The sequence below is a fragment of the Manis pentadactyla genome, chromosome 12 (genome assembly GCF_030020395.1).
Source record: "Manis pentadactyla isolate mManPen7 chromosome 12, mManPen7.hap1, whole genome shotgun sequence".
Taxonomy (NCBI): domain Eukaryota; kingdom Metazoa; phylum Chordata; class Mammalia; order Pholidota; family Manidae; genus Manis; species Manis pentadactyla.
In genome coordinates, this window is record NC_080030.1 from 13987968 (window position 1) to 14015726 (window position 27759).

General features: G+C 47.5%; 1 protein-coding gene across 1 annotated transcript; it reads right to left on the reverse strand.

Moving 5' to 3' along the window:
- Positions 1–11844: 11844 nt before the first annotated feature.
- LOC130679730 (interleukin-12 receptor subunit beta-1-like) lies at positions 11845–26275 on the reverse strand. The gene is made up of 15 exons (XM_057489167.1): positions 26227–26275; positions 25904–26018; positions 25248–25417; positions 24023–24162; positions 21180–21279; positions 20382–20464; positions 19311–19548; positions 17423–17590; positions 16579–16716; positions 16083–16230; positions 14866–14873; positions 14648–14782; positions 13627–13732; positions 13239–13320; positions 11845–12504 (listed from the first exon to the last, which is right to left on the reverse strand). The coding sequence occupies exons 1-15, from the start codon at positions 26273–26275 to the stop codon at positions 12157–12159; spliced, it is 2028 nt and encodes a 675-aa protein (XP_057345150.1). The 3' UTR covers positions 11845–12156.
- Between the last annotated feature and the right edge of the window lie 1484 nt (positions 26276–27759).

Below are 27759 nucleotides of genomic sequence, written 5' to 3' on the forward strand. Positions count from 1 at the left end.
TCTGTTCCAGTCGGACTCCTCGGGAGGCGCGGCGCTGCCCGGGCGCCCTGGCTGCGGGGCTGCTGAAGGCGGTCTGACGGAATTTCCCTGCTGACAACTTCGCCGCCGCCTCCGCCCTGTCCCGCGAGGGCAGCCGCCCGATATCGGGCCTCCCCTCGAGCGCGTGAGGACTTGGGGCCGGAGGCAGGCGACGGCCGCCCCTCAGTATGGCCCGCGGGGGTCCCCGCCTGGCCCCGAGCGGCGGCGGCGCGGCGGGCGACCGACTCCAAAGTTGAGCGCAGGCCGGTGGCGCTGGTGGTGGCCGCTCATGACGCTCCAGCTGCACTTGCTCCAGGTGCTGGTTCAAGGTAGGACGGGCGCTGGCGCGGGGACCCCTTTGGAGCGGGGCGGTGGGGGCGGTGGGTTTGCTGGGATGCGGCCGCCAAGCAGGGGGTTCTGTGAGTCTGCTGGTGTTTTTTTCAGTTTTTCTTTGCTGTTATTCTCCACAAATGAGGGAAAATCGCTTTGTACTTGTCTTTCTCCGCCTGGCTTCTTTCACTGAGCATAATACCCTCTAGCCCCATCCATTTTGTTGCAAATGGTAGGATTTGTTCTCTTCTTATAACTGAATAATACTCCATTGCATATATGTACCACATCTTTATCCATTCATGTAGTGATGGACACTTAGGTTGCTTCCATGTCTAGGCTATTGTAAATAGTGCTGTGATAAGCATAGGGGTGCATCTGTCTTTTTGAGACTGTTAAACTGCATTTTTAAGTAAATTCCTGGAGTGGAATTCCCGGGTGAAATGGTATTTCTATTTAGAGTTTTTTGAGGAACCCCCATACTGCTTTCCACAATGTTTGAACTAGTTTACATTCCCACCAGCAGTGTAGGAGGGGTCCCCTTTCTCCGCAACCTCGCCAACATTTGTTGTGTGTGTTTTGGATATTGGCCATCCTAACTGGTGTGAGGTGATATGTCTTTGTGGTTCTGATTTGCATTTCTCTGATGATTAGCGATGTGGAGCATGTTTTCATGTGCCTGTTGGCCATCTGAATTTCTTCTTTGGAAAAGTGTCTGTTCAGCTCCTCTGCCAATTTTTTGATTGGATGATTTGCTTTTTGTTTGTTAAGGTGCATGAGCTCTTTATATAATTTGAATGTCAACCCCTTATCGGGTATGTCATTTATGAATATATTCTCCCATACTGTAGTATGTCTTTTTGTTGTACTGATGGTGTCTTTTGCTTTACACAAGCCTGTTCGCTTGATGTAGTCCCATTTGTTCATGTTTGCTTTCTTTCCCTTGCCCAAGGAGATGGATTCATGATAATGTCTCTCATATTTATATTCAAGAGATTTCTGCCTATGTTTTCTTCTTAAAGTTTTATGGTTTCATGGCATATATTCACGTCTTTGATCCATTTTGAGTTTACTTTTGCGTGTGGGACTACACAGTAATCCAGTTTTGCCAACACCAGTTGTTGAAGAGAGTGTCATTTCCCCATAGTATATCCATGGCCCCTTTATCATATATTAATTGTCCATATATTCTTGGGTTTACATCTTAGCTCTCTGGTCTGTGAGTCTGTTCTTGTGCCAGTACTGAATTGTCTTGATTACTGTGGCTTTGTAGTAGAGCTTGAAGTTGGGGAGCATAATCCCCCCTGCTTTTCTTTTCCTTCTCAGGATTGCTTTGCCTATTCAGGGTCTTTTGTGGTTCCAAATGAGTTTTAGAACTATTTGCTCTTGTTTGTTGAAGAATGCTGTTGGTATTTGGATAGGGATTGCATTGAATCTGTAGATTGCTTTAGATAGGATGGCCATTTTGACAATATTAATTCTTCCTATCCATAAGCATGGGATGCGTTACCATTTATTGGTGTCCTTAGTTTCTCTAATGAGTGTCTTGTAGTTTCATGGTATAGGTCTTTCACTTCCTTGGTTAGGTTTATTCCTAGGTATTTTATTCTTTTGATGCAATTGTGAATGGAATTGATTTACTGATTCTTTCTCCTAGTTCATCATTAGTGTATACGAATGCAACAGATTTCTATGTATTAATTTTGTATCCTGCAAGTTTGCTGAATTCAGATATTAGATCTACTAGTTTTGGAGTGGATCCTTTATGTTTTTTTTTTTTAATTATTATTTTTTATTGAAGGGTAGTTGATGCACAGTATTACATTACATTAGTTTCAAGTGTACAACACAGTGATAAAACATTTATATACATAATTCTAGGTTCCAGCTATCACCCTACCAAGCTGTTACAATATCTTGACTATATTCCTTATGCTATACATTACATCCTGGTTACTTATTTATTTTAGCATTGGAAGTCTGTCCTTTTTTTTTTTTTTTTTTGTGAGGGCATCACTCATATTTCTTGATCAAATGGTTGTTAACGACAATAAAATTCTATATAGGGGAGTCAATGCTCAATGTACAATCATTAATCCACCCCGAGCCTAATTTTCGTCAGTCTCCAATCTTCTGAGGCATAACAAACAAGTTCTTACTTGTAGAACAAATTCTTACATAATGAATAAGTTACATAGTGAACAGTACAAGGGCAGTCATCACAGAAACTTTCGGTTTTGCTCATGCATTATGAACTATAAACAGTCAGTTCAAATATGAATACTCATTTGGTTTTTATACTTGATTTATATGTGGATACCACATTTCTCTATTATTATTATTTTTAATAAAATGCTGAAGTGGTAGGTAGATACAAGGTATAGGTAGAAAACATAGTTTAGTGTTGTAAGAGAGCAAATGTAGATGATCAGGTGTGTGCCTGTAGACTATGTGTTAATCCAAGCTAGACAAGGGCAATAAAACACCCACGTATGCAGAAGATTTCTCTCAGAACAGGGGGGGTGAGGTTCTAAGCCTCACCTCTGTTGATCCCCAATTTCTCACCTGATGGCCCCCCTGCGACTGTGCCTGTCTTAGGTTGTTCCTCCCTTGAGGAATCTTACCCGTCTCTGGCTAACCAGTCATCTTCCGGGGCCATACAGGGAAATGTGAAGTTGATAAGTGAGAGGGAAGCCTTATTGTTTGAAAAGGTTAGCTTTTTACTTCTTTGCATATTTATGCCCTGTGGCTTCTATGCCCAGCATTTGTCTTGAGGTGTCTTTACCACTTGGAGGAATTATGATACTCGGTAAATTCGATATGAGGCACGAATTCTATTTAAGGGTTGTAATTAGGAAAGGAGAAGAAAAGCTATAGAAGTAGCAGGCAGCAAAAAACCTGGGAAGATTGATTATTTCTTTGACATATCTTCTCGTAGAGTACTTCAGCATGTATAGGTTTTAAGCTACTACTTAAATTGCGCACACACATTAACATAATAGGAGTATAGTTACATAACCAAAGCATATCTGTAATTACCAGCCATCTCCAGTGAAACCAAGAAAACGAGTTAGGCACCTTAGGCATTTGTGAAAACTTATCTATGATATGGTGGATATTGTCCAACTGAACTTGAACAGTCTGAGAGAAATCAGACAAATTAAAACAACCCATTCCTGGGGAATGTTCACATCCCTTATGTTCTTTTTTTTTTTTTTTTTTTTTTTTAGATAATTATTTTTTATTGAAGGGTAGTTGACACACAGTATTACATTACATTAGTTTCAGGTGTACAACACAGTGATTCAACATTTATATACATGATAATTCTAAGTACCAGCTATCACCATACCAAGTTGTTACAATATTTTGACTATATTCCTTATGCTATACATTACATCCCGGTTGCTTATTTATTTTACAATTGGAAGTGTGTACTTTTTCTTGGTTGTTGTTGTTAGGGCATCTCTCATTTTTATTGATCAAATGGTTGTTAACAACAATAAAATTCTGTATAGGGGAGTCAATGCTCAATGCACAATCATTAATCCACCCCAAGCCTAATTTTCGTCAGTCTCCAATCTTCTGAAGCATAACGAACAAGTTCTTACATGGAGAACAAATTCTTACATAGTGAATAAGTTACATGGTGAACAGTACAAGGGCAGTCATCACAGAAACTTTTGGTTTTGCTCATGCATTATGAACTATAAACAGTCAGTTCAAATATGAATACACATTTGATTTTTATACTTGATTTATATGTGGATACCACATTTCTCTCTTTATTATTTTTAATAAGATGCTGAGGTGGTAGGTAGATACAACATAAAGGTAGAAAACATAGTTTAGTGTTGTAAGAGAGCAAATGTAGATGATCAGGTGTGTGCCTGTAGACTATGTGTTAATCCAAGCTAGACAAGGGCAATAAAACATCCACATATGCAGAAGATTTCTCTCAGAACAGGGGGGGTGAGGTTCTAAGCCTCACCTCTGTTGATCCCCAATTTCTCACCTGATGACCCCCCAGCGACTGTGCCTGTCTTAGGTTGTTCCTCCCTTGAGGAATCTTACCCGTCTCTGGCTAACCAGTCATCTTCCGGGGCCACACAGGGAAATGTTAAGTTGGTAAGTGAGAGAGAAGCCTTATTGTTTGAAATGGTTAGCTTTTTATTTCTTTGCATATTTATGCCCTGTGGCTTCTATGCCCAGCATTTGTCTTGAGGTATCTTTACCACTTGGAGGAGTTATGATACTCGGTAAATTTGATATGAGGCACGAATTCTATTTAAGAATTCGTTGTAATTAGGAAGGAAGAAGAAAAGCTATAGAAGTAGCAGGCGGGAGAAAACATGGGAAGATTGATTATTTCTTTGACATATCTTCTTGTAGAGTAACTTCAGCATGTATATATTTTAAGCTACTACTTAAATTGCGCACACACATTAACATAATAGGAGTATAGTTACATAACCAAAGCATACCTGTAATTACCAGCCATCTCCAGTGAAACCAAGAAAACCAGTTAGGCACCCTAGGCATTTGTGAAAACTTATCAATGATATGATGGTTATTATCTAACTGAATTTGAATAGTTTGAGAAAAATCAGACAAATTAAAACAACCCATTCCTGGGCACTGTTCACATCCCATATGTTCTTTTAACAGTAAATAGTCTGTAGTTGTAAGATTTTGGAGCGCTACAATTTGCACTTCTCCTAATTCTTGGTTGAGTTCCAACAGTATAGATCCAGTCAAATTTGTTGTTTTACTGTATGCACAGGCCAGCTTAGATATCTCCTTCATTCCCATGGCAAGTCCAGGAGCTGGTGGGATGAGTGCATCTACAGCTGTAGCAGTGCGTGGATCTTTGTTGGGGTTTTTTGATGATCATCTTCTGGCATGAGTCTTCCCGAGAGTGCTGATGTTGGAAGTTCTCTTTCATATCGTTTCTTAGTTCATTTTCGGGGTAGCCAAATTAGGCTTTGATCCTCTGTATAAACACAAACAGACCCTTTGCCTACACTTTTATATGTCCTTTATATTATTGTGTAGAACTCATTAGAGGTCACCACATAGGAACTGCATTTTTTTTTTTTAATCATTAATCTACACTTACATGACGAATACTTACGAATACTTTGTTTACTAGGCTCTCCCCTATACCAGGTCCCCCCTATATACTCCTTTACAGTCACTGTCCATCAGCGTAGCAACCTGTTGTAGAATCACTACTTGTCTTCTCTGTGTTGTACAGCCCTCCCCTTTCTCCCACCCCGCTATGGATGCTAATCTTAATACCCCCCTACTTCTCCCCCCCTTATCCCTCCCTACCCACCCATCCTCCCCAGTCCCTTTCCCTTTGGTACCTGTTAGTCCATTCTTGAGTTCTGTGATTCTGCTGCTGTTTTGTTCCTTCAGTTTTTCCTTTGTTCTTATATTCCACAGATGAGTGAAATCATTTGGTATTTCTCTTTCTCTGCTTGGCTTGTTTCACTGAGCAAAATACCCTCCAGCTCCATCCATGTTGCTGCAAATGGTTGGATTTGCCCTTTTCTTATGGCTGAGTAGTATTCCATTGTGTATATGTACCACATCTTCTTTATCCATTCATCTATCGATGGACATTTAGGTTGCTTCCAATTCTTGGCTATTGTAAATAGTGCTGCGATAAACATAGGGGTGCACTGATCTTTCTCATACTTGATTGCTGCATTCTTAGGGTAAATTCCAAGGAGTGCAATTCCTGGGTCAAATGGTAAGTCTGTTTTGAGCATTTTGATGTACCTCCATACTGCTTTCCACAATGGTTGAACAAGTTTACATTCCCACCAGCAGTGTAGGAGGGTTCCCCTTTCTCCACAGCCTCGCCAACATTTGTTGTTGTTTGTCTTTTGGATGGCAGCCATCCTTACTGGTGTGAGGTGATACCTCATTGTAGTTTTAATTTGCATTTCTCTGATAATTAGCGATGTGGAGCATCGTTTCATGTGTCTGTTGGCCATCTGTATTTCTTTTTTGGAGAACCGTCTGTTCAGTTCCTTTGCCCATTTTTTAATTGGGTTATTTGTTTTTTGTTTGTTGAGGCGTGTGAGCTCTTTATATATTCTGGACGTCAAGCCTTTATCGGATGTGTCATTTTCAAAGATATTCTCCCATACTGTAGGGTTCCTTTTTGTTCTATTGATGGTATCTTTTGCTGTACAGAAGCTTTTCAGCTTAATATAGTCCCACTTGTTCATTTTTGCTGTTGTTTTCCTTGCCCGGGGAGATATGTTCAAGAAGAGGTCACTCATGTTTATGTCTAAGAGGTTTGTGCCTATGTTTTCTTCCAAGAGTTTAATGGTTTCATGACTTACATTCAGGTCTTTGATCCATTTTGAGTTTCCTTTTGTATATGGGGTTAGACGATGGTCCAGTTTCATTCTCCTACATGTAGCTGTCCAGTTTTGCCAGCACCATCTGTTGAAGAGACTGTCATTTCGCCATTGTATGTCCATGGCTCCTTTATCACATATTAATTGACCATATATGTCTGAGTTAATGTCTGGATTGTCTAGTCTGTTCCATTGGTCTGTGGCTCTGTTCTTGTGCCAGTACCAAATTGTCTTGATTACTATGGCTTTATAATAGAGGTTGAAGTTGGGGAGTGAGATCCCCCCTACTTTATTCTTCTTTCTCAGGATTGCTTTGGCTATTCGGGGTCTTTGGTGGTTCCATATGAATTTTTGAATTATTTGTTCCAGTTCATTGAAGAATGTTGCTGGTAGTTTCATAGGGATTGCATCAAATCTGTATATTGCTTTGGGCAGGATGGCCATTTTGACGATATTAATTCTTCCTAGCCATGAGCACGGGATGCGTTTCCATCTGTTAGTGTCCCCTTTAATTTCTTTTAAGAGTGACTTGTAGTTTTCAGAATATAAGTCTTTCACTTCTTCGGTTAGGTTTATTCCTAGGTATTTTATTTTTTTTTATGCAATTGTGAATGGAGTTGTTTTCCTGATTTCTCTTTCTGTTGGTTCATTGTTGGTATATAGGAAAGCCACAGATTTCTGTGTGTTGATTTTGTATCCTGCAACTTTGCTGTATTCCGATATCAGTTCTAGTAGTTCTGGGGTGGAGTCTTTAGGGTTTTTTATGTACAGTACCATGTCATCTGCAAATAGTGACAGTTTGACTTCTTCTTTGCCAATCTGGATTCCTTGTATTTTTTTGTTTTGTCTGATTGCCGTGGCTAGGACCTCTAGTACAATGTTAAATAACAGTGGGGAGAGTGGGCATCCCTGTCTAGTTCCCGATCTCAGCGGAAATGCTTTCAGCTTCTCGCTATTCAATATAATGTTGGCTGTGGGTTTTTCATAAATAGCCTTTATTATGTTGAGGTACTTGCCATCTATACCCATTTTGTTGAGAGTTTTTATCATGAATGGATGTTGAATTTTGTCGAGTGTTTTTTCAGCATCTATGGAGATGATCATGTGGTTTTTGTACTCCTCTTTCTTGATGTGATGGATGATGTTAATGGATTTTCTAATATTGTACCATCCTTGCATCCCTGGAATAAATCCTACTTGATCATGATGGATGATCTCTTTGATGTATTTTTGAATTTGGTGTGCTAATATTTTGTTGAGTATTTTTGCATCTGTGTTTGTCAGCGATATCGGTGTGTAACTTTTTGTGTGTGTGGTGGTTTCTTTGCTTGTTTTTGGTATTAGGGTGATGCTGGCCTCATAGAATGAGTTTGGAAATATTCCTTCCTCTTGTAGTTTTTGGAAAACTTTAAGGAGGACGGGTATTAGATCTTCACTGAATGTTTCATAAAATTCAGTGGTGAAGCCATCTGGCTTAGGAGTTTTGTTCTTAGGTAGTTTTTCGATTACCAGTTGAATTTTGTTCCTAGTAATTGGTCTGTTCAGATTTTCTGTTCTTTCTGGGTTAGCCTTGGAAGGTTGTATTTTTCTAGAAAGTTGTCCATTTCTTCTAGGTTATCCAGTTTGTTAGCACATAATTTTTCATCGTATTCTCTAATCATTCTTTGTATTTCTGTGGTGTCTGTAGTGATTTTTCTTTTCTCATTTCTGATTCTGTTCACATGTGTAGACTCTTTTTCCTTGATAAGTCTGCCTAGGGGTTTGTCTCTTTTGTTAATTTTCTCAAAGAACCAGCTCCTGCTTTCATCTATTCTCTATTGTTTTATTCTTCTCTATTTTGTTTATTTATTTTCTGAACTTTATTATGTCACTCCTACTGACTTTGGGGCTCAGTAGTTCTTTTTTTTCTAGTTTCATTAATTGTGAGTTCATATGGGATTGTTCTTTTTACCTTTGGTAGGTCTGTATTGCAGTGTACATCCCTACTAGCACAGCCTTCGCTGCGTCCCACAGATTTTTGCGGTGTTGAGTTACTGTTGTCATTTGTCTCCACATATTGCTTGATGTATGTTTTTATTTGGTCATTAATCCATTGATTATTTAGGAGCATGTTGTTAAGCCTCCGTGTGTTTGTGGGCTTTTTTGTTTTCTTTACATAATTTATTTCCAGTTTCATACTTTTGTGGTCTTAGAAGCTGGTTGGTACAATTTCAACCCTTGTGAATTTACTGAGGCTCTTTTTGTGGCTTCGTAAATGATCTATTCATGAAAATGTTCCATATGCACTTGAGAAGAATGGGTATCCTGCTGCTTTTGGGTGGAGAGTTCTGTAGATGTCCGTTAGGTCCATCTGTTCTAATGTGTTGTTCAGTGCCTCTGCGTCCTTCCTTATTTTCTGTCTGATTGATCTGTCCTTTGGAGTGAGTGGTGAATGTATTGCATTCTATTTCCCCCTTTAATTCTGTTAGTATTTGTTTCACATATGTTGGTGCTCTTACATTGGGTGCATATATATTTATAATGGTTATCTGCTCTTGTTGGGCTGACCCCTTTATCATTATGTAATGCTCTTCTTTGTCTCTTGTTACTTTCTTTGTTTTGAAGTCTGTTTGTCTGATACAAGCATTGTAACTCCTGCTTTTTTCTTCCTATTGTTTGCATGAAATATCTTTTTCCATCCCTTCAATTTTAGTCTGTGTATGTCTTAGGGTTTGAAGTGAGTTCCTTACAGGCAGCATATAGTCAGGTCTTGTGTGTTTATTCACTCAGTGACTGTGAAAAAATCTTCATAAAAATGACAAAACACCAAAAAACAAAAAAAGGAAGAATGGGCAGCTCACAAATTGTGAGGACACCCTCCCAAGCCTAAGAATAAAACCCATAGGTCCCTAGGCTATGACCTATAACCCCCACCCCAGGCAGATGGGACTTATTCTGACCTGTGAGAGAAAGGGGTTCGTATACAACAGGTGCTGAGCACTGACTTCCTACATCAGTGAATGAATGGAGCTCTGAATGAGGTCTCCCACAGTCCTGACTCCTGGAGCTGCTGGGAGGAGCTGCTGGACAGACACTTGTGAGTCCAAAGTATTGTGTATACAGCAGGTACTCAGTTAACCCTGGGCCAGGGCTCTGCCTGGCAGGGTTGCCCAAACCTAGAGATAGGGCCCAAAACCAGTGCTCTGAACTCCTTTCTACTTTACAAAGGCCCAGAGAGGAATCTCCTGTAGGCCATTTTCTAGATGGAAAGACAGAATCTGAGGTGGCTTCAGTAAAAAGAGACTGTGATGAAAAAAAATCCCAGAGTGGTGGGCGTCAGGCATGGCTAGATCTGAGGACTGGGGTCTGTCTGTCTGGGCCGCTGTCCTCCCTGCAGGCTTCTCTTCCAGGCAGTCTCAGCCTGCTCCCGGTAGGAACAGGGTGTCCATTTCCCCGTTCCTTTCAGCAAGAGCTTCAGGTGATGCTCAGTGAGAATCTAATGCCCAGGGCTTGGACCCAGGGGCTGTGTGGGGGGCTGAATTTGTCATCAGTACCAGAGGGCACCAAGCTGGGTGCTCTGCTACTACTGGGCACAAGACTGGATGACCACCATCGGGACATACAGCTTCCTAGAGTTTCCCTGGAGGCTGTTCATGGGGGGCTTAGGTGCCATTCTGGACTTGCGGGTAGCTCTGAGCCCCTGTGAAGTCAGGTCTCTAGGGTCTTTCTCATGTGGTTCCTGACCCGGCATCCCGTCCGGTCTGTCCGCTTGGCCGTGCCACTAGGCTGGAGTCCAGCCCTAAGGAATGAGAATTGGTCTTCAAGGGAGGGCATGCCTGGTGCCCCAAACTCACCCCTGGAGCACGGCTTGAGCAAAAGCTAGGAGGTGGCCAATCCAGGGAAGGGGCACTCGTGGAGCAGTGAGCAGTCACTGTAGCTGGGGCCCTGGGGCCTCCGTCTCCCCTTCTAAAGGCACAGATAGGGAAACTGAGCACCCCCAAAAGGGCAGGACCTGGCCTTCTGCCTTGGGCCTCCCTAGCCCAGAGGCCTTGTCTCCTTTGCCACAAAATTCAGAGATTCTGGGTTTTAATCTCCACTTCCAACACCATCTTGCCTCGTCCCCCATTAAAACCAAAAACTTGATCTCGTTGAGCATCTCATAAATATATAATTATGGGGTCATCATGTTGTACATCTGAAACCAATATTGTATGTCAAGTATATTTGAATTTTTAAAGGGGAAAAAAAGAAAAAAACGGAGAAGTCTGTTTTGCAAACTCCATGAGAGGTGGCTGGGAGCAGGGCGGGGTGGGCCTGGGGGACATGTGCCACTGCTGCCGCCTGGTGGCCATGGGGGGGGGCGGGGAATCTGCGACAAACTCCTTGAAGGATGGCGCTGTCGGGGTGTGTACGGGGGAGGTGGGCACAGGTCCTCCTGCGTGGCTTTGGGTGTGAGGAGCAAGGAACCCCAGGTCTCGGGTCTGGGCTGATGGACGGACCAAGGCTTCTGTTATAGGGGTATCCCGCCCCATTCCCCCTCCGGCCGTCCCTCCCTTTGCTCAGGCGTGATTTTGCAGAGTTCCGAGTGACCATCCAGCTGTCTCCCCCAGAGTGGGTGCTCCTGGGGCGCCAGGGGGAAAGATTAATAAGTGCACCTGGAAAGAATGAATGAATTTTCCAGCTAGGGGGTTTTGAGCAGCACAGCCAGGCTTTGGCTGGGGGAGCGGATACCTAATAGGAGGTTCATTTATTAAGCCTTAGATGCACCTGCCCCACCCCAGAACAGCTCTGTAAGGTCAACATTACCACCACCCCCATTGTACAGGGGAGACTGAAGCCAGGGAGGGGCCACCACCTCCCTCAGAATGCTTGGGATCCCCCTTGATCCCCCTTCCTTTTCCCACACCGGGATCCTCCCACGTCTTGCAGTGTGGCTGAGCTCTGCACCCAACCTCCCCATCCAGTGCTTCTGGGACAGGACACCCAGCCCAGGGTCCTAGGATCAGCAGCAGCCCCCTTTGGGCCCTCTCCTGCCTATTCCACCCCTGAATAGACCAGTGACAGTGCCTGTCCATGCCCCCTGGATGTCAGGCCAGGGCCCAGTGTAGCCACTCGTTTATGGTGCTTTCTAGGGCTCCCACCACAGGTGCCAGACAGAGTAGGTGGGGGAACGAAGGAGAGTGAGGCCTGAGCTGGGGGCAGGAATGGGGTCTGGGCCCCTTGGCCCCAGTTTGAGTCCTGCCCATGCTGGAATCGGGTTAGCCACCACCCTCTCTGAGCCTTCGTGGTCACATCCGTAAAATACAACAGCCATGCACCTCTCCAGGGGGTTATGGGGGTTCAGGGCATCATGTGAGTGGATGGAACAGGCTGGGTGTACAATAAGCACATAATAACCAGCTTTCATCAGTCTTCCCATCCAAAAGACCAGACAGACGTTCCTGTTTCTCCCTCAGGCCTCCAGGTGCTGGGAGCCACTAAACCTGGGGCTCTGCATTAGATCTCCGAGCAGCAGTGGGAGTCCAGCCAGCTGCGCAGGGCTGCCCTCCAGACCATCCTGCCCACGAGGCTCCAGAGCCCTGGCCGTGGGGTGTCCATGCATCTGTGTCACATCCTCCAAGGGCAGCTCCGTGTCCAGGGCTGGCTGAGGGGTGCCCTGAGGCAGCTGTGTCTTCTCTGTGAAAGGCCCGGGAGTGTCCAGGTCAGCCCTCTCACTTTTGTCCCAGGACATGTTCACCACCAGGATATCTTCTGGTGTTGCCTCCTCCAGGAAGTCCACTGGGCTGGTCCACTGCCATGCCTGGAAAGGGAGAGTAGGGCCAAGGCTGTGGACGGATCCCTACTTCCCATCCACACAATCCCACCCTCCACCTGGGGTGGTCCATGTCCCTGCTGGCTAAATTCTCTTAAAATCCTGAGATCAATTAAAAGATCAAGTCTGCCTCAGTGACCCCCTTCAGACCCTCTTAGGAAGGGACCCCATTTCTTCTTGGGAAATTGCTGCTCCTCTTCGCACTTGATGCGGTAGGGCAGGGCAGTGGTGCCCAGCCAGTCAGAGCACTCCAGCCCCCTGATTCCAGTGATAAGTTCAGGGATGGGCATGTTACCCATGCTGGGCCAATCAGTGATGGCGCTGCGTCTTTTGCTGCAGCGAATGGGGGAAAAGGACAGCCAGCTCCCACAGGGGGAAGACCGAGCTTGCCTGAGAGAGAAGACCCTGCGGGCAGAACAGCAGCCCAGACAGATGGATCCAGCCATACCTGAAGCCTACCACTCTGGATATTTTTTTCCCCCATCGGGGTCCCCTCTGTCAAAATCACTTTGAGCTGTTTCTGTTCCTAGGAAATGACCCACGGGAGGTTCCTCTGTGAGCCACTGCTCCCCCATCTGTAAAACGGGACAGGCGTTTGGAGTCCATGCCTCAGTGGGTTGGGGAGAAAAAAATGAGCTAATGTATGGCCATTACCCTGCAGAGCCCTGGCCCACAGTATGGACCCAATAAGCAGGACCTGGAGTTCTGAAAGGAGCCCTTACCTGCTTCCCCTGGCTGCCAGGGAGGTCGACCGCGCTGCTGGCACAGGGTGTGGGCAGGGGCGGCCACAGGTGCCGTGCGGCCCTGGGAAAGAAGGGAAGCCGGTCAGAGGAACAGTGCTTCCAATGTTACTTTTTAACTTTTCTGATTTATTTTTTTAAATCTCTTATTAGGTTCTAAAGGGAGTGAAGGTGTGGATTGAGGGAGGGGCTACAGGAGTCTAACAGACCCAGGTCCAAACCCCCCACTGCCAGATGCCCTGAACATGACCACCTGGGCCTCAGTTTCCTTATCTGTAAAGTGGGCACAAATACCTAGCTGGTGTGAACAGTTATTACTGTTATGATTATTGCTATTATGGATCGTCTTGGAGGAGAGGGTGCAAGTTACCTGTTCAGGCTGAAGTACCCACAGATGCCCAGGAGAAGGATGCTCACAAAGCTCCCCAGACACACTAGGAATATGGACAAATCCGACAACTCAGAGACCTGGACTTCTGCGGAGGGGAGAGCTTGGGTTGGGGGAGGGACACCTCCCGCCTCTCCTTGGGGAGGGCGGGGAGGGCAGGCCTCCCATCAACCTGCTGCTGACCCTGGCACATCACGGCCCCTCCATGCCTCGATTTCCTCACCTTTGAAGTGAGAGACAAAGAAACCCCCTTGTGCCGTGTCTGTGGGGTAAAGGCCTTGACACGCCGCCAGTGTTCAGGACACCAGCGCCGAGGGCCCGCGGGTGCGGCCTGTATATTGCTGCCCTGGTCCCAGAACTGCCCTCCCCACACCAAGCCTGACTGACTGGCCCTCTTGAGGCCAGATTTCACTGCAAGGACAACAGGCAGGGACCCTAGCAGGAACAGGGGTCATTTGGTCTCCAATCCCTCAGGGTCATGATCCCCAAGACAACAGAGCCCACCTCCTTATCTTTGTGATGACAGAGACACACATTCATTGGTGGTCATTCATTCACTCAATAAATAGCACCCCCTGCTCCCTGCCACTCCCCAGGAGACCCTAGGCTGGGGGAGGCAGAGCCAAGACACACACACTCCTACCTACTCCCAAGGTGCCAGTCAGTCTCTGCTGAGGGAAAGCCTGGAAGGCTTGCTGGAGGAGGAGGCTTTTGAGCTGAGCTTTGAAAGGTGAAAAGGAGTTTGACGATAGAGAGAAGATGCATTCCAGGCAGAGGGGCTTCATGGGCAAGGCTACAGGGGTGTGAGAGAAGGTTCATGAGGGAAAGCGGCAGGTGACAAGCTGGTGAAGGAGGTGGGAGCAGGCCAGGCTGGGACTTTCTCCTGAGAGCAATGCATGGGGGGCCACGGAGCAGGGCCAGGTGGGACTGCTTGCAGAGACGTGGGAAGGGGCAGTACATACTAGGTGACTACCTAGCCCCGCCTCCCCTGCCCTCCACTCACCGATGCTAAAGTGCTGGGGCTGACTCCAGGCGCCCCACTGCGTCACCGCGTGTGCACGCACCTGCACAGTATAGGATGCACCAGCCTGCAGGCTGCCGAGGGTGACCTGGGTCTCTGTGGGCTTCACAGACAGCTCTGCAGGACAGAGGCACGCATGCATCCCTGGTGCAGCTTTACTCCCCAGAGGCTGAGCTTGCATGATGGGATGGCCATGTTGCTGAAAATTCTCCCCTTAATACACCCATTCACCCCCAATTTATTTAGAGAACTGTTCTTCATCAAAATATTCAGGGCATGATGCTATTTTTCTCCAGTTTTCACCTCCACTGGCTCTTTGCTCACTCCCCTCCTGCCCCATCTGCTTTTTCCTCCCAGATGCCTAAAAAATCAGATTCAGTCCTACCTCAGGGCCTTTGCACTGGAGGCTCCCCACACCTGGTTCACCTTTCCCCAGATACCTGCATGGCTTCCTCCCTCACCACTTTAAGGTCAAGGCCAAGGCCAAGGTCAACTTTAACTTTGTTTAACTTGCTCCCCCAGTGTCCCCAGCACTTACCTCAGTGTTTGTGAACTGAACAGCTTTAACGAATACAGCATTCCATAAACATCCTTAAAAAGAGAAGTACAAATTCCTAGAACCCTAAAGCCCTAACTTTTTCCTCTATTCAAGAGTGGAATATTCTTCAGTGGAAATTTTGGGGCATCTGGTCAGTTTGGCTAAATGGGCATTTGGTACGTTGATCTTCAGCAATTTGGCTTTCTGGCAAATTGATTTTCAGCAAATGGGCTGAGTCCAGCTGTGCCACCCTGAATAAGCCCCGAGTCCAGCTGTGCCACCCTGAATAAGCCCCCAGCCCCCACTTGGCCCCATTTCTGCCCTCTAAACAACGGAGGGATGGCGAGGCTGATGGCAGGATGTGTGTCTTTGATGCCAGAGCATCTCTCCTCCTCCCTCCCAAAGTCCTGCCTTGCCTCCTGCTGGACGCTGGCTGGGAAGGCAAGACACGAACTCACGGCCTCAGTGGCCTGGCCTGTGGCTGTGGGTGCTGGGTGGGCGAGGCTGTATTTGCAAGGCTGTGTCACCCAGGAAGAGAGGACGGGGTAAGTCCTGGTGATAGACCCTCCCCCTACATTCTCACCTCTTGCCTTCCTGAGACTGTCTGCCTCTGCTCTGTGGGAGTTGAGTTGCTGATGCACGTGAGGGCTTGCTACCCATTTGCCCGGCAATCATGAGCACTAAGCCGCTGCCCACTGGGACCTCTCTGGGGGTCTGGAAAGGGTAGCCAAGACCCTTGAGTCCAACCACCTTATTTTATGGGTGTGAAAAGGCCCCGAGTGGGTACAGTGAGGTCCCCTGGTCACACAGCAAGACAGAGCTCAAGCCCAGACCCCTTCCTTCCCCAGCCAGGCCCGTGCTGCCGCACTTACCTGACACTGGTTGCTGTCCTCATTCTGGCAGCGCAGGACGTACTCCTTCAGGGCGCCAGGGCAGAGGCTCAGTGGGGACGGCGTCCAGGCCACGGACACTGAGTCCCGGCTGAGTTTCCTCACCGACACGTGCTGTGGGCTCCCGGCTCCTGAGGCTGCAACCAGAGCCATTGCCGGGGTCAGCTCCCAGAGTGCTGGCTGAGCACCGCCTGTACGCCCAGCCAGCCCCGCCAGAGGCCCAGGAGAACATGGCCACAGAGTCAGGTGGGACCGGGTTTGAATCTGCCATCACCTGTTCTCCTCTCTGGCCTCAGTTTGCTTATCTATGAAATGGTGCAATGCTGCTTGGGGTGTCTTAGCAATCAACTGAGGTGACTTCTATGTGTCCATCTTCTGGCCAGGGCCTGACACATGGTGCCTCTAAATGCTCGTCCCTCTTCCTGATACCCAAGACCACTGCCACGTCCTCCACAGAGACCACCCTGCAGGTTTGCGCCACTTACCATTGCCCCGAAAGTGGTAGGAATACAAGACTGTGGACCACGAGGTGGGCTTCTCCGGATGTGCAGAGGCAAAGATCATGATGTGATAACACGTCTTCTGCCCCATCGCCCCAGCTGCTTGGCTCCAGGTATGGGATGCTGGAAGGATTAGCAAGGGCCAGGCTAGTAAATAGGCTGTATTTCCACCTCTGCACCTTTGAACTGTCTGTGCCATCTGTCGGGAACTCCTAGAGCACTGCTATTCATGGTTCAAAGCCCTTGCACCAATGTCCCCTCCTCCAGAATCCCTTCCCTTGCCCCCCACAACCTTTTCCCACCCCCTCCGTCCAGCCCAGCCCTTTCTCCTTGGGGCTGTGGATGTTTGTATTTCTGGCTCCCCAGGATGGGAGCTCCTCGAGGGCCAAAACTGAGGTTGAAGTTTCTGGGGGCCCAGCCAGACCCAGGATAGTAAATGGGAGAGTGAGAGGCTGCCATGTGCCCCCAGCCCCCACATTTCCCTATAGAGGCCTCATTAATTTGCCACCAGCAGCTTGTTAGCTGCCACCTTCTCTGCCATGGGGGAATGTTTTACACACACCCTAGGATGTGAGACTCATTACCTGCTGCAGTGCAATCTGCCCGCGGCTGTACCCTGACACCCCAGGATCCCAGCAGGAGGCTCCAGACCCACATGGGTAGGAGAGGATGAGTCATAGGTGGTCCCTACCTCTATGTGACTTGGGGCAAGTGGCAAGACCTCTCTGGGCTTCAGACACTCCACATGGACAGCCCTGCAGGTCTGAGCTGACCAGGAGCTCTAACGGAGGGCACAGAAGCAGAGGCAGGAACCCCGACTTTACAGTACCCATGCCAGCAGGGTTCCGGTCCCGGGGTGCGATCAGGGTGTAGGCAGCGAGGCTTCCGTCCCAGCCCCGAGGTTGCCACTCAATGTAGTATGTCAGGCCCTGGGCCCGGGCTGGCCACTGCATAGTGGTCCCAGCCACTCTAGTCCTGACGCTCAGAGCTCCTGGTTCTGGAAGGAGACAGGCAAGCGCATCAGGATATTGGGTCACTCTCTCCCACCCAAAGGCCCCAGCAGCCCCATCCCACCCTCTGGCCAAGCTCTAAGCCCACGGGGGCAGAAGTGTCTGTGTATGGCTGTCTCCCCAAGCTGGGGGCTGCCAGGTTGGAGGCCGGGCACAGAGGGGGTGACAGCAGCTGTCTGACTGAGCTGAGTCCTCTTCCAGCCTGACCATGGGTTCCCCACCAGGACACCCACCACCAGTGCTCCCTGTGCTGCTGGGCTGCCCTGCCCCCCACCATGCTGGGTGGGCATGGGGCAGGACGGGCCGCCTGGGCTGGCCAAGGCTCGAGGCCCAAGGATACTCCCAGTCAATCCCCTGGGCTCATGTTTCCCACTCCCTACAGCAAGGGCATTAGCCACAAACTCAGAGATGGAGGTGCTGCTTCTGATTCTGAAGACAACTACCGTTTACTGAGCACCACCTTTATGCACCAAACCACTGCTGAGTGCGTACTTTGCTACAAAGTGGGATGTGATCACCCCAACAATACAGAAACTGAGGCTCAGAGAGGGGGAGCCACCAGCCCGTCACACAGCAAAGCCATGGGCCAAACCGGGCCAGGAGCTAAAAGGTGAAGCACCTTACCTTTCTGAGCCTCAGGTATCTCATCTCTGAAAATCGTGTCCTTGTAGCAGACCTGCCCTCCCAGAGCCGCTGGGTGCGCAGCAGGGCTACCGTCAGGGTAAGGCCAGTGAGGCACCGAGTAACTCAAGTCGGATAAAAACCATTTTAATGCAATATTTGTTTAAAAGCCAAAGGAATGCAAGAATATGTGATGGGCAGCAGCCCAAATGTCTGAGGGTGGATTAATAGATAAACAAAACATGGCCCATCCATACAGTGGGATATTACTCGGCCCTAAAAGGAATGAAGCCGTGATCCATGCTACAGTGTGGATGAACCTCAAAAGCATCATGTTGAATGAAAGAAGCCAGACATGAGGCCACACAGTGTGTGATTCCATTTGTATGAAATGTCTAGGATGGGTCAATCTACAGAGCAGAAAGATCGATCAGTGGGTGCCAGGGGCTGCATGAGGGGGGTGGGGGGTGGCTGATCACGGGGATGGGGTCTCATGGGGTGATGGGCATGCTCTCAAACCAGAGGTGGGGTTATACAATTTTGCGAGTGCACTCAATGCCACTGAATCATACATGTTAAAATGGTTAATTTGGTATGTAAATTTCACCTCAATAAGATGTATATGTCAATTACCTACATAGACACATAAATATAAATCTTTATTTTCATTATATAAATATATGTATAAACATATGTACATATGTGTATAATATAAACATATGTGTTCCTATATATAATGTGTGTGTGTATATATATATAATAAATAAAATATAAAGATTTTAAAATTAAGATAGGACCAGTCCTGTACTTGCCTGACTCTCCCTCACACGCCAGACCCTGACCCTGTCCCTGGTCCCAATAAAACTTTATTTATAAAAACAGGCAGTTAGCCTGGCAACTGTAGTTTCCCAGTTCGCCTTTGAAAATACGTTGTGTTATAACATTCTGTGTCTCGATTAAGATTTTTGACATCCTCTGAAACTGGACACCCCTCAGGTATTTGTGCCCCACCGAGCTCACTCTAGTCGCGCTGAGTCGCTCAGCTCCGAGGTGCCCCCCGCAGCCCTTCCTACCCGGAGGAGGCACCTGTGCTGGTGTGGGCAGGAATGTGCCACGTCTGGTTTGAGCCGGGGCCGAAGCAATTCCAGGAGACCACAGTCAGGTTGTAGGCGGCGCCCGAGAGCATAAGCACTTTCCTCAGATGCCGCATCCCCGTGGCCTTGCCCTTGCACGGCCAGGACAGCATGTGCAGGTGGATGTAGTAGGTCACCTCCATGCCAGAGCTGGGCCTGAGGCAGCCTTCCGGAGCCTCCAACTGGGGCAGCTGTCGTGAGTGCCAGAGATGGCTCATGGAGACCTGAACGTGCTCACTGTCCCTGTGATATACCAGGGAGCGGCCCACGGACACAGACCGACCCACAGGCCACAGCTTATGATCTGTGCCAAAATTTTGAAAAATAATAAACCTTGATGCTGGCAAGGCTGCTGGGAAACCGGTATTCTTGTCCAGTGCACATTAGTTTTGGGAGAAAATAATTTGGCAAAACCCACTGAGGGCCAGGGGTAAAAAAATGTTTCCATCTTTGGGCCCAGTTAACTCAAGCCTAGAAATGTTTCCTAATAAGGAATTTAAATTAGAGAAAACCCAGGAAGCAAAGGAACTTCCCAGCGACCTTACTGACAGCCCTTAGGTCCCTGGCTGAATCTATTATGGCAAAGCCAGGGGTGGAATATTTGGTGGTTTTTCCCCGGACTCTGGCAAGAGATTTTCCCTCTGAGCCTCAGTTTCCTTTTTCTGTAAAATGAGGCTAGTCAGACTGTACTTAATGGACTGTTTGGGGAACTTCAGAGAAATCATCTCCCATTCAGACCAACACAGTCGACTCCTTCCTGGCCCTTGACTTCCTCCTGAGCTCCCCACAATCTGTTCTGGCATCCAGACAGATCTTGTGAACACCTGAGTTCAGGCATCTCCTTCCCCTGCTCATACACGCTCCGTGGCTCCCCACTACCTTCAGAGTTACCTGCAGGCCTCCCAGTTCTGCCACCTCCATGTCTCAACCCTCTCTGTCTCCTGCCTGTGCACCTCCACTGCAGCCTCTCGGCTCCTTCCCCACTGCCCCAGATCACCCCATGGCCCTGTAGTGGCCCTGTTACCTGCCAGTGCAGGGCCACCTGCCTTCTCCCATCCAGGCCAAGGGGCTCCACCGAGAAATTCACCTCAGGCTGTGGGGTAGTTTCTGCAATGAGACACTAAGACAGAGATAATGGGGCCGGTGCCCTTCCTCACAGCCTCCTGCAGACCTAGGTTGGGGGACCTTTACCTTCCTTCCCAAGAAACACGAGATTCCCATGAATTGTTAAATAGCATTCCAGATCTGAAAACCTGGAGATCCATTCCACAACAATGTGAAACTATTTTAAACTGTTGAACTGAACACTTAAAAATGGTTTAAATGGTACATTTTATGTTATGCTTTTTTTTACCACAGTGTTTTTAAAAATCTGAAAACAACCCTTGGAGTTGTTTCCCAGCAGAGAATGTACTTGGGCAGGAGGAGGCCCCAGATTACAGGGCAGAGGGGGCAAATGACAGTCACTCCATCCATCCCTCCCTCCCGGGCCACCTCTCCATTCCCGTCTCGAGCTTCCTGTGCCATTTGGGAAAGAATGTTTTCATGACACAGCCAGTGTCACCTGTCAACACCTCTGTGGCTTTAAAAGAGCAAAACCAACCAAACAAAATGGAAAGAGAGAAAGACAGAGAGATGTCTTCTTTTTAGATATGGACTGGCCACATTTTACAAAGTGAATCTTACTCACTGCCCTGCCACCTTTTGTGAATTTCACTAACTTCTCCTGCTGCCTTATTTCTAACACTCACCGCCTGATTTCAAATACCCCCCACTGGTTTCTAATGCCCGCCCCAGTTCCTGCATCTCCGGGTGCTCTCACCAGGGGGGATGCACACAGAGCTGCTCCAGCCACTCCAGGGACCTCCCGGAGCTGCCGCTGAGAGCTGCCGCCTCCGTGGCTGAAATTCCTGGGATGCATCCTTCTCCAGTGGACAGAGGCATGACTCTGGCAAGAAACAGGCCAAACATCAGGCCAAGGGGCTGTCCCCCATGTGACCAGGGCTTGGCACTGGTCACTGAGCCATCATGTACTTTCCGAGTACCAACTATGTACATGCACTTAGTGACTGCCAACTGTGCTGGGTCCTGGAGTCACAGCAAGAATAGGTTTGGCCCTGTCCTTTTGGGGCCTCAAGGATCCCACACTTCTGTCCCTGCCCCAGGTTCAAGCCCCAGGAAGGCCACCCACTGGGATGTGACCTTGTCCAAGGGCTTCTCACCCTTAAGAATTTGTTTCCTCACCTGTGAAATGGGAATAATCCAATACTGAGCTACAGGGTGGGCCAACAGGCACGCAAAGAATTTAGCACTGGGCCTGGCACACAGTGGGTGCTCAATGAATGCTAACTTGCTGCAGCTGTTGTTACTATTATTCTCACCGAAGCCAGCATCAGCCTGATGTCCGCAGTCACCCTAGGATGAGACAATATTCCTATATTGTTTTACATGTTGGTGTTGACAGGTATTAGCTCTGTTGAAATTTTAAACAATTAACTCTGTGAAATGCAATGTGGAAGCACGGATTGGATCCAGGAGCAAGAAAGGACATTCTTGGAAAACCAGATGACATCCAAATAACCTCTGGAGTTTAGTTGATAGCAACGTAGCAGCGTTCATCTCAGCAATGACAAACGCACTCAGGAATGTAAGACGTGAATACGCAGGGAAGCTGGGAGATGTTTCTACAGGAATTCTCTGTACTTCCTTGTAACTTTTCTGATCATCTAAGATTATTCCAGAATTAGAAAGTTTATTTAAAAGGATTATTTTAGGAGCAAAATTATTATTTTGCATTTCCCTGAAAAAAGAAATTATTTCAGGAGGCAAAATCTGTCTGTCTGTGGTATTGGGGGCGGGCAGAGCCAAGTTAAGCGTCACTACTGCAGAGTGTGCTCAAGGGGCTGGAAATAAAACATAGGGAGATAGATGTCTCTCCCCATCAGGGGTCCCATGTCGCCTGCGTCTGGCTGATCTCTACCCACTGTCCTAGTGGAGAAACCGAGGTTCAGAAAGACACACCACACTTAGGGGGATGAAAGGCCTGAAGCTGGCTTCCTGGCCTCCTGGTGCTCCCAGTCTGAGGGAGGAGGTGATGCCACAACTCAGAGGGTAGGGCTCTCTGTTCCTCCCAAACCACGGGCTCCTTGGGGACTAGGTCAGGGCTGAGGTTTCTTGCGGGCCCAGGCTTGCCCTACCCTTGGGGAGCAGAGGAGGCAATCAAGAGCAGCTGAAGAGTAATGAAGATCCTAAGAAGAGATCCGTGTGGCCAACAGACGTGTCAAAAGATGCTTGACATCACTAATCAGGGAAATGCAAGTCAAAACCACAGTGAGATGCCACCTCACATCTGTAGGAATGGCTATTACCAGAAAGACAAGAAATAACAAGTGTTGGCGAGGATGTGGAGAAAAGGGGACCCTGTGCACTGGTGGTGGGAATGCAAAGTGGCATGGCCACTATGGAAAACGGCACGGAGGTTCCTCAAAAAATTAAATACAGAGCTACCTACCATACAGCAATCCCACTTCTGGGTATTTATCTGAAGGAAACAAAAGCTCACTCAAAAAAGTATCTTGGACCTCTCTGTTCATTGCAACATTATGTACAATAGTCAAGACATGGAAGCAACCTAGGTGTCCATTAACGGATGAATGGATAAAGAAGAAGTGGTATATATCTATGCAATGGAATATTATCCAGCCATAAAAAAGGACATCTTGCCATTTGCAATCACATGAATGGGCCTTCATGGTATTTTGCTAAGTGAAATAAGTCAGAGAAAGACAAATACTGTATGATTTCACTTACATGTGGAATCTAAAACACAAAAAAGCAAAACAAAACCGACTTCAGAAACAGATAACGAATTGATGATTGCCAGCGGTGGGGAGTAGGGGTGGGCAAAATGGGCGAACGGAGGCAAAAGGGGTACAAACTTCCAGTTATAAAATAAGTCACGGGGATGTCATGTACAGCACTGTGACTATAGTTAACAGTACTGTGTTGTGTATTTGAAAGTCTCTAGGAGAGTAGATCCTAAAAGTTCTCATCGTAAGAAAATAAAATGTGTAATTACATGTGGTGATGGATGTTAACTAAGGCTTATTGCAGTGATCATTTCACAACATATACAAATATCGAATCTGTTTTATACCTGAGACTAATGTAATGTTGTATGTCAGTTACATCTCAAAAAAAGAAAAAAGGAAGGGAGGAATGGATGGAAGGTAGCTTCTTGGAAGAGGCAGCCCTTAAGCTGGACCCTGAAGGTGGGCTGGATTCTCATGTGCTCAGATGGAAAGGAGGGCATGCAGGTGAAGGAAACTGTGTGTGCAAAGATAATGTCTCTGGAAATCCAGGGCATGGGCAGAGAATGACAGCCATTCAGGAGGGGCGCAGAGGAAGCAAGAGACAGGTGAGAGCACATGGGGTCAGCCAAGGATGAGAATGCCCTTCTGAAGGTACTAGGGAGCCATGGAGGGTGTGTGAGTCAGAGAGGTCACAATCAGATCTGAGTATCAGAGACACCCCAGTGGCTAGACATGGGGCAAGAGTTGGATTGGGTTCGACGGGTGAGGTTGTAAATATGGTGAAATTAATTTGAGGGGTGAAGGTGTCCTGGGAGAGGGCTCTGCACACCCCTGACCTGGAGAGTGAACTTACCAACTTCCAAGGGCTGCCAGGTGTCCAGTGCCGGAACTGCACTTCAGCCCCATCCTGGCGGGCTGGGGTCTCCCACTCCATGCGCAGCTGCCCTGCTGACGTGGACACCTTGATGTCTTCCGGCAGAGGGTCGTATTTAACTGGAAGCATAAGAGGGGTTGCAGAGGGGAACCAGCATGTGTATGAACTGGTTCTGAAAATTCCAGAAAAACTGTCCATGCCCCACCCAGCCCCAGGTAACCAACTGAGTCCCCCAAATGTGAATCAGGAACACCTTGACAGTTTCTATCCAAGCCTTGGATTCAATGGGCCAAAGAGTCAAGATTTATACACAGCATTTTGATAGTGAAAATCTGCATCCTATTGGTACTCCTCGCTGGTACCAGTGTGGTGAGATAGGCACTTTTGAAAATAATTGATGAGAGGCTTAGTGACTTGATTTCTCTGGAGGTTTTGCCCTCTGACTAGAAGCTGCCCACTGCCGCACCTTTATTCTTTCTGGGTCCTTTTTATTCAGGGTTCGGCATGACCTGGAGGCCCCCTTGACCCCCTACCGGTATCCATCATGTGGCATGATCAGGCCTTGCCCATCATTCCCACCTTACTCTGGGCTCCGTGAAGGCAGAGACTGAGCTGGGATCAGGGGAAGACAAGAGAGGCAAGGCTGTACACATACAGGGGAAGATCCTATCTTTATTTAAAATTTTGATATTTTGTTCTTCATGGACTTTTTTGCATTAATTTTGATCTTATTCAAATATTGCATTACAGTATTGTTTATATTGACAGTACTGAGTTTTTTTTGACACACCCTTAAAATTGTGTGGCCAAGGTGGGTGTCTCACTTGCCTTATCCTAGCCCCACCTGGGCTACAACCTCCATTGACCTTGGCCATGCCTGCTGTGATTCAGCATGGCACCCAGTAGAACTCAATAACTATATGCTAAACGCATGTGTTTGAGTCATGGAAACAGATATTAAAGGCGTAACGGGGTCCTGGTGGCAGCATTTCAGTATCAGGGAGAAAACAAGTAATCCAAATGTCCAGCAGCTGGGGATTGGGGGACTGTGCAAGACTCTGCCATGCCACGCAACAGTGTGTGATGTGAAAATGGTTGGCATTATCAAGCTCCTTGCCAGAATCCCCCAAGGTCTAGGCTTGGAAACCAGAGGCCTCTCTGGGTGAGGAAGTGGGGGCCGAAAAGAGGAGAACAGGGAGCTGACCCAAGCTATAAAGCTTCAGGGTGACCTCAGGCGACTTCTCTGTCCGGTTCGCGGCCCGGGATTCCACGCAGAGCGTGACAGCATAGAGCACGGATACCCCATCCTGGTCGGAGAACTGCAGCTTGGTGGCTGATCCTGCGGCGAAGTAGCAGCAGCGCCCAGGCCTGAGGCTGTGGGAAGGAGGATGTTGGTGCTGAGCCTGGGGGTCCTAGTGGACCCCAGAGTGTCTCAGCAGCCACAGCGGTGTGCATCACATCCCAGCATCCTTTCTTGCCCCTTCTACTCCCCCTTCCCAGCCTGGGGGTTCCCCGGGGAATCATCCTGGGACTGAGGGGCTTGAGGACCCCCAGAATCTCCCAGCATGGGCTGCCACAGAGGGAAGGAAGAAATGAATGGGTGGACAAATGGATGAATAAGTGAGGGGGTGATGAAGGATGGGCTAGAGGGACCCTAACTGCCACCCAACACAGATGCCCACTCACACTGAATACAGGGCCCCCAAAATACAGGGCCCCAACCTTCCCTTCTCACATAAGATACTGAGCCCCAGGAAGGGGCCAGGACCCTGCCAAAGTCACACGTCAGAGAGCAGGGTCACGGAGCCAGGAGCAAGGATGAGATGGGGGTGAGTGTGGGGAATGGGATGGGGTCCTCACCAGCACCTCCGGAAGTGACTGACCCCGGCCGCAGGACCCTCATACTGCCAGGAGCATTCGTAACCAGCGCTGAACACCCGGTAGCAGGTCAGGTCCCTGGGGCCTGAAGCGGAGCCTAGAAGACATGCCAGAGGTTTGAGAATGGGCCATAGGGTGCGGCAGTCTCTGTACTGATGCACCCCCAGGATGGATCTTTGTGACAGTCGTGTAATCTGGTGTCACTGCAGCCTAAACCCACTCCCACTGCCCTCCCTCTGCCCTTCCCACCCGGCTCCTGCCATGTCCACCTGCTCACCTTACTGCAGCCACATCAGCTTCCTCACGGGTCCTCAGGCACATCAGGCTCACTCCCACCTCAGAGCCTTTGCACATGCTTGTCTTGATTACTGTGGCTTTGTAGTAGAGCTTGAAGTTGGGAAGCAAGATCCCCCTTGCTTTATTCTTCCTTCTCAGGATTGCTTTGGCTAGTCTGGGTCTTTCGTGGCTCCATATGAATTTTTGAACTATTTGTTCCAGTTTGTTGAAGAATGCTGTTGGCATTTTGAAAGCAATTGCATTGAATCTGTAGATTGCTTTAGGCAGGATGGCCATTTTGACAATATTAATTCTTCCTACACAAGAGCATGGGATAACTTTCCATTTGTTAGTGTCCTCTCTAATTTCTGTTTAGAGTGTCTTGTAGATTTCAGGGTATAGTAGGTCTTTCACTTCCTTCGTTAGGTTTATTCCTAGGTATTTTATTCTTGTTGATGCAATTGTGAATGGAATTGTTTTCCTGATTTCTCTTTCTGCTCATTCATCATTAGTGTATAGGAAAGCCACCGATTTCTGTGTATTAATTTTGTATCCTGCAGCTCTGCTGAATTCAGATGTTAGTTCTAGTAGTATTGGAGTGGAGCCTTTAGGGTTTTTTATGTACAATATCATGTCATCTGCAAATAGTGAGACTTCTTCTTTACCAATCTGGGTGCCTTGTATTTCTTTGTTTTGTCTGATTGCCGTGGCTAGGACCTCCAGTACTATGTTGAATAACAGTGGGGAGAGTGGGCATCCCTGTCTTGTTCCCGATCTCAGAGGAAAAACTTTCAGCTTCTCGCTGTTAAGTATGATGTTAGCTGTGGGCTTGTCATATATGGCCTTCATTATGTTGAGGTACTTGCCTTCTATACCCATTTTTTTGAGAGTTTTTATCATGAATGGATGTTGAGTTTTGTCGAATGCTTTTTCAGCGTGTGTGGAGATGATCCTATGGTTTTTGTCCTCCTTTTTGTTGATGTGGTGGATGATATTGATGGATTTTCAAATGTTGTACCATCCTTGCATCCCTGAGACGAATCCCACTTGATCATGGTGTGTGATCCTCTTGATGTATTTTTGAATTTGATGTGCTAATATTTTGTTGAGTATTTTTGCATCTATGTTCATCAGGGATATTGGTCTGTAATTTTCTTCTCTGTGGGGTCTTTGCCTGGTTTTGGTATTAGAGTGATGCTGGCTTCATAGAATGAGTTTGGAAGTATTCCGTCCTCTTCTATTTTTTGGAAAACTTTAAGGAGAATGGGTACTATGTCTTCTCTATATGTCTGATAGAATTCAGCGGTCAATCCGTCTGGCCCGGGGGTTTTGTTCTTGGGCAGGTTTTTGATTACCGATTCAGTTTCATTTTGCTGATAATTGGTCTGCTTAGGTTTTCTATTTCTTCCTGGGTCAGTCTTGGAGATTGCATTTTTCTAGGAAGTTCTCCACTTTTTCTTGGTTATCCAGTTTGTTAGCATATAGAGTTTCATAGTATTCTCTAATAATTGCTTGTATTTCTGTGGGGTCTGTCGTCATTTTTCTTTTCTCATTTCTGATTC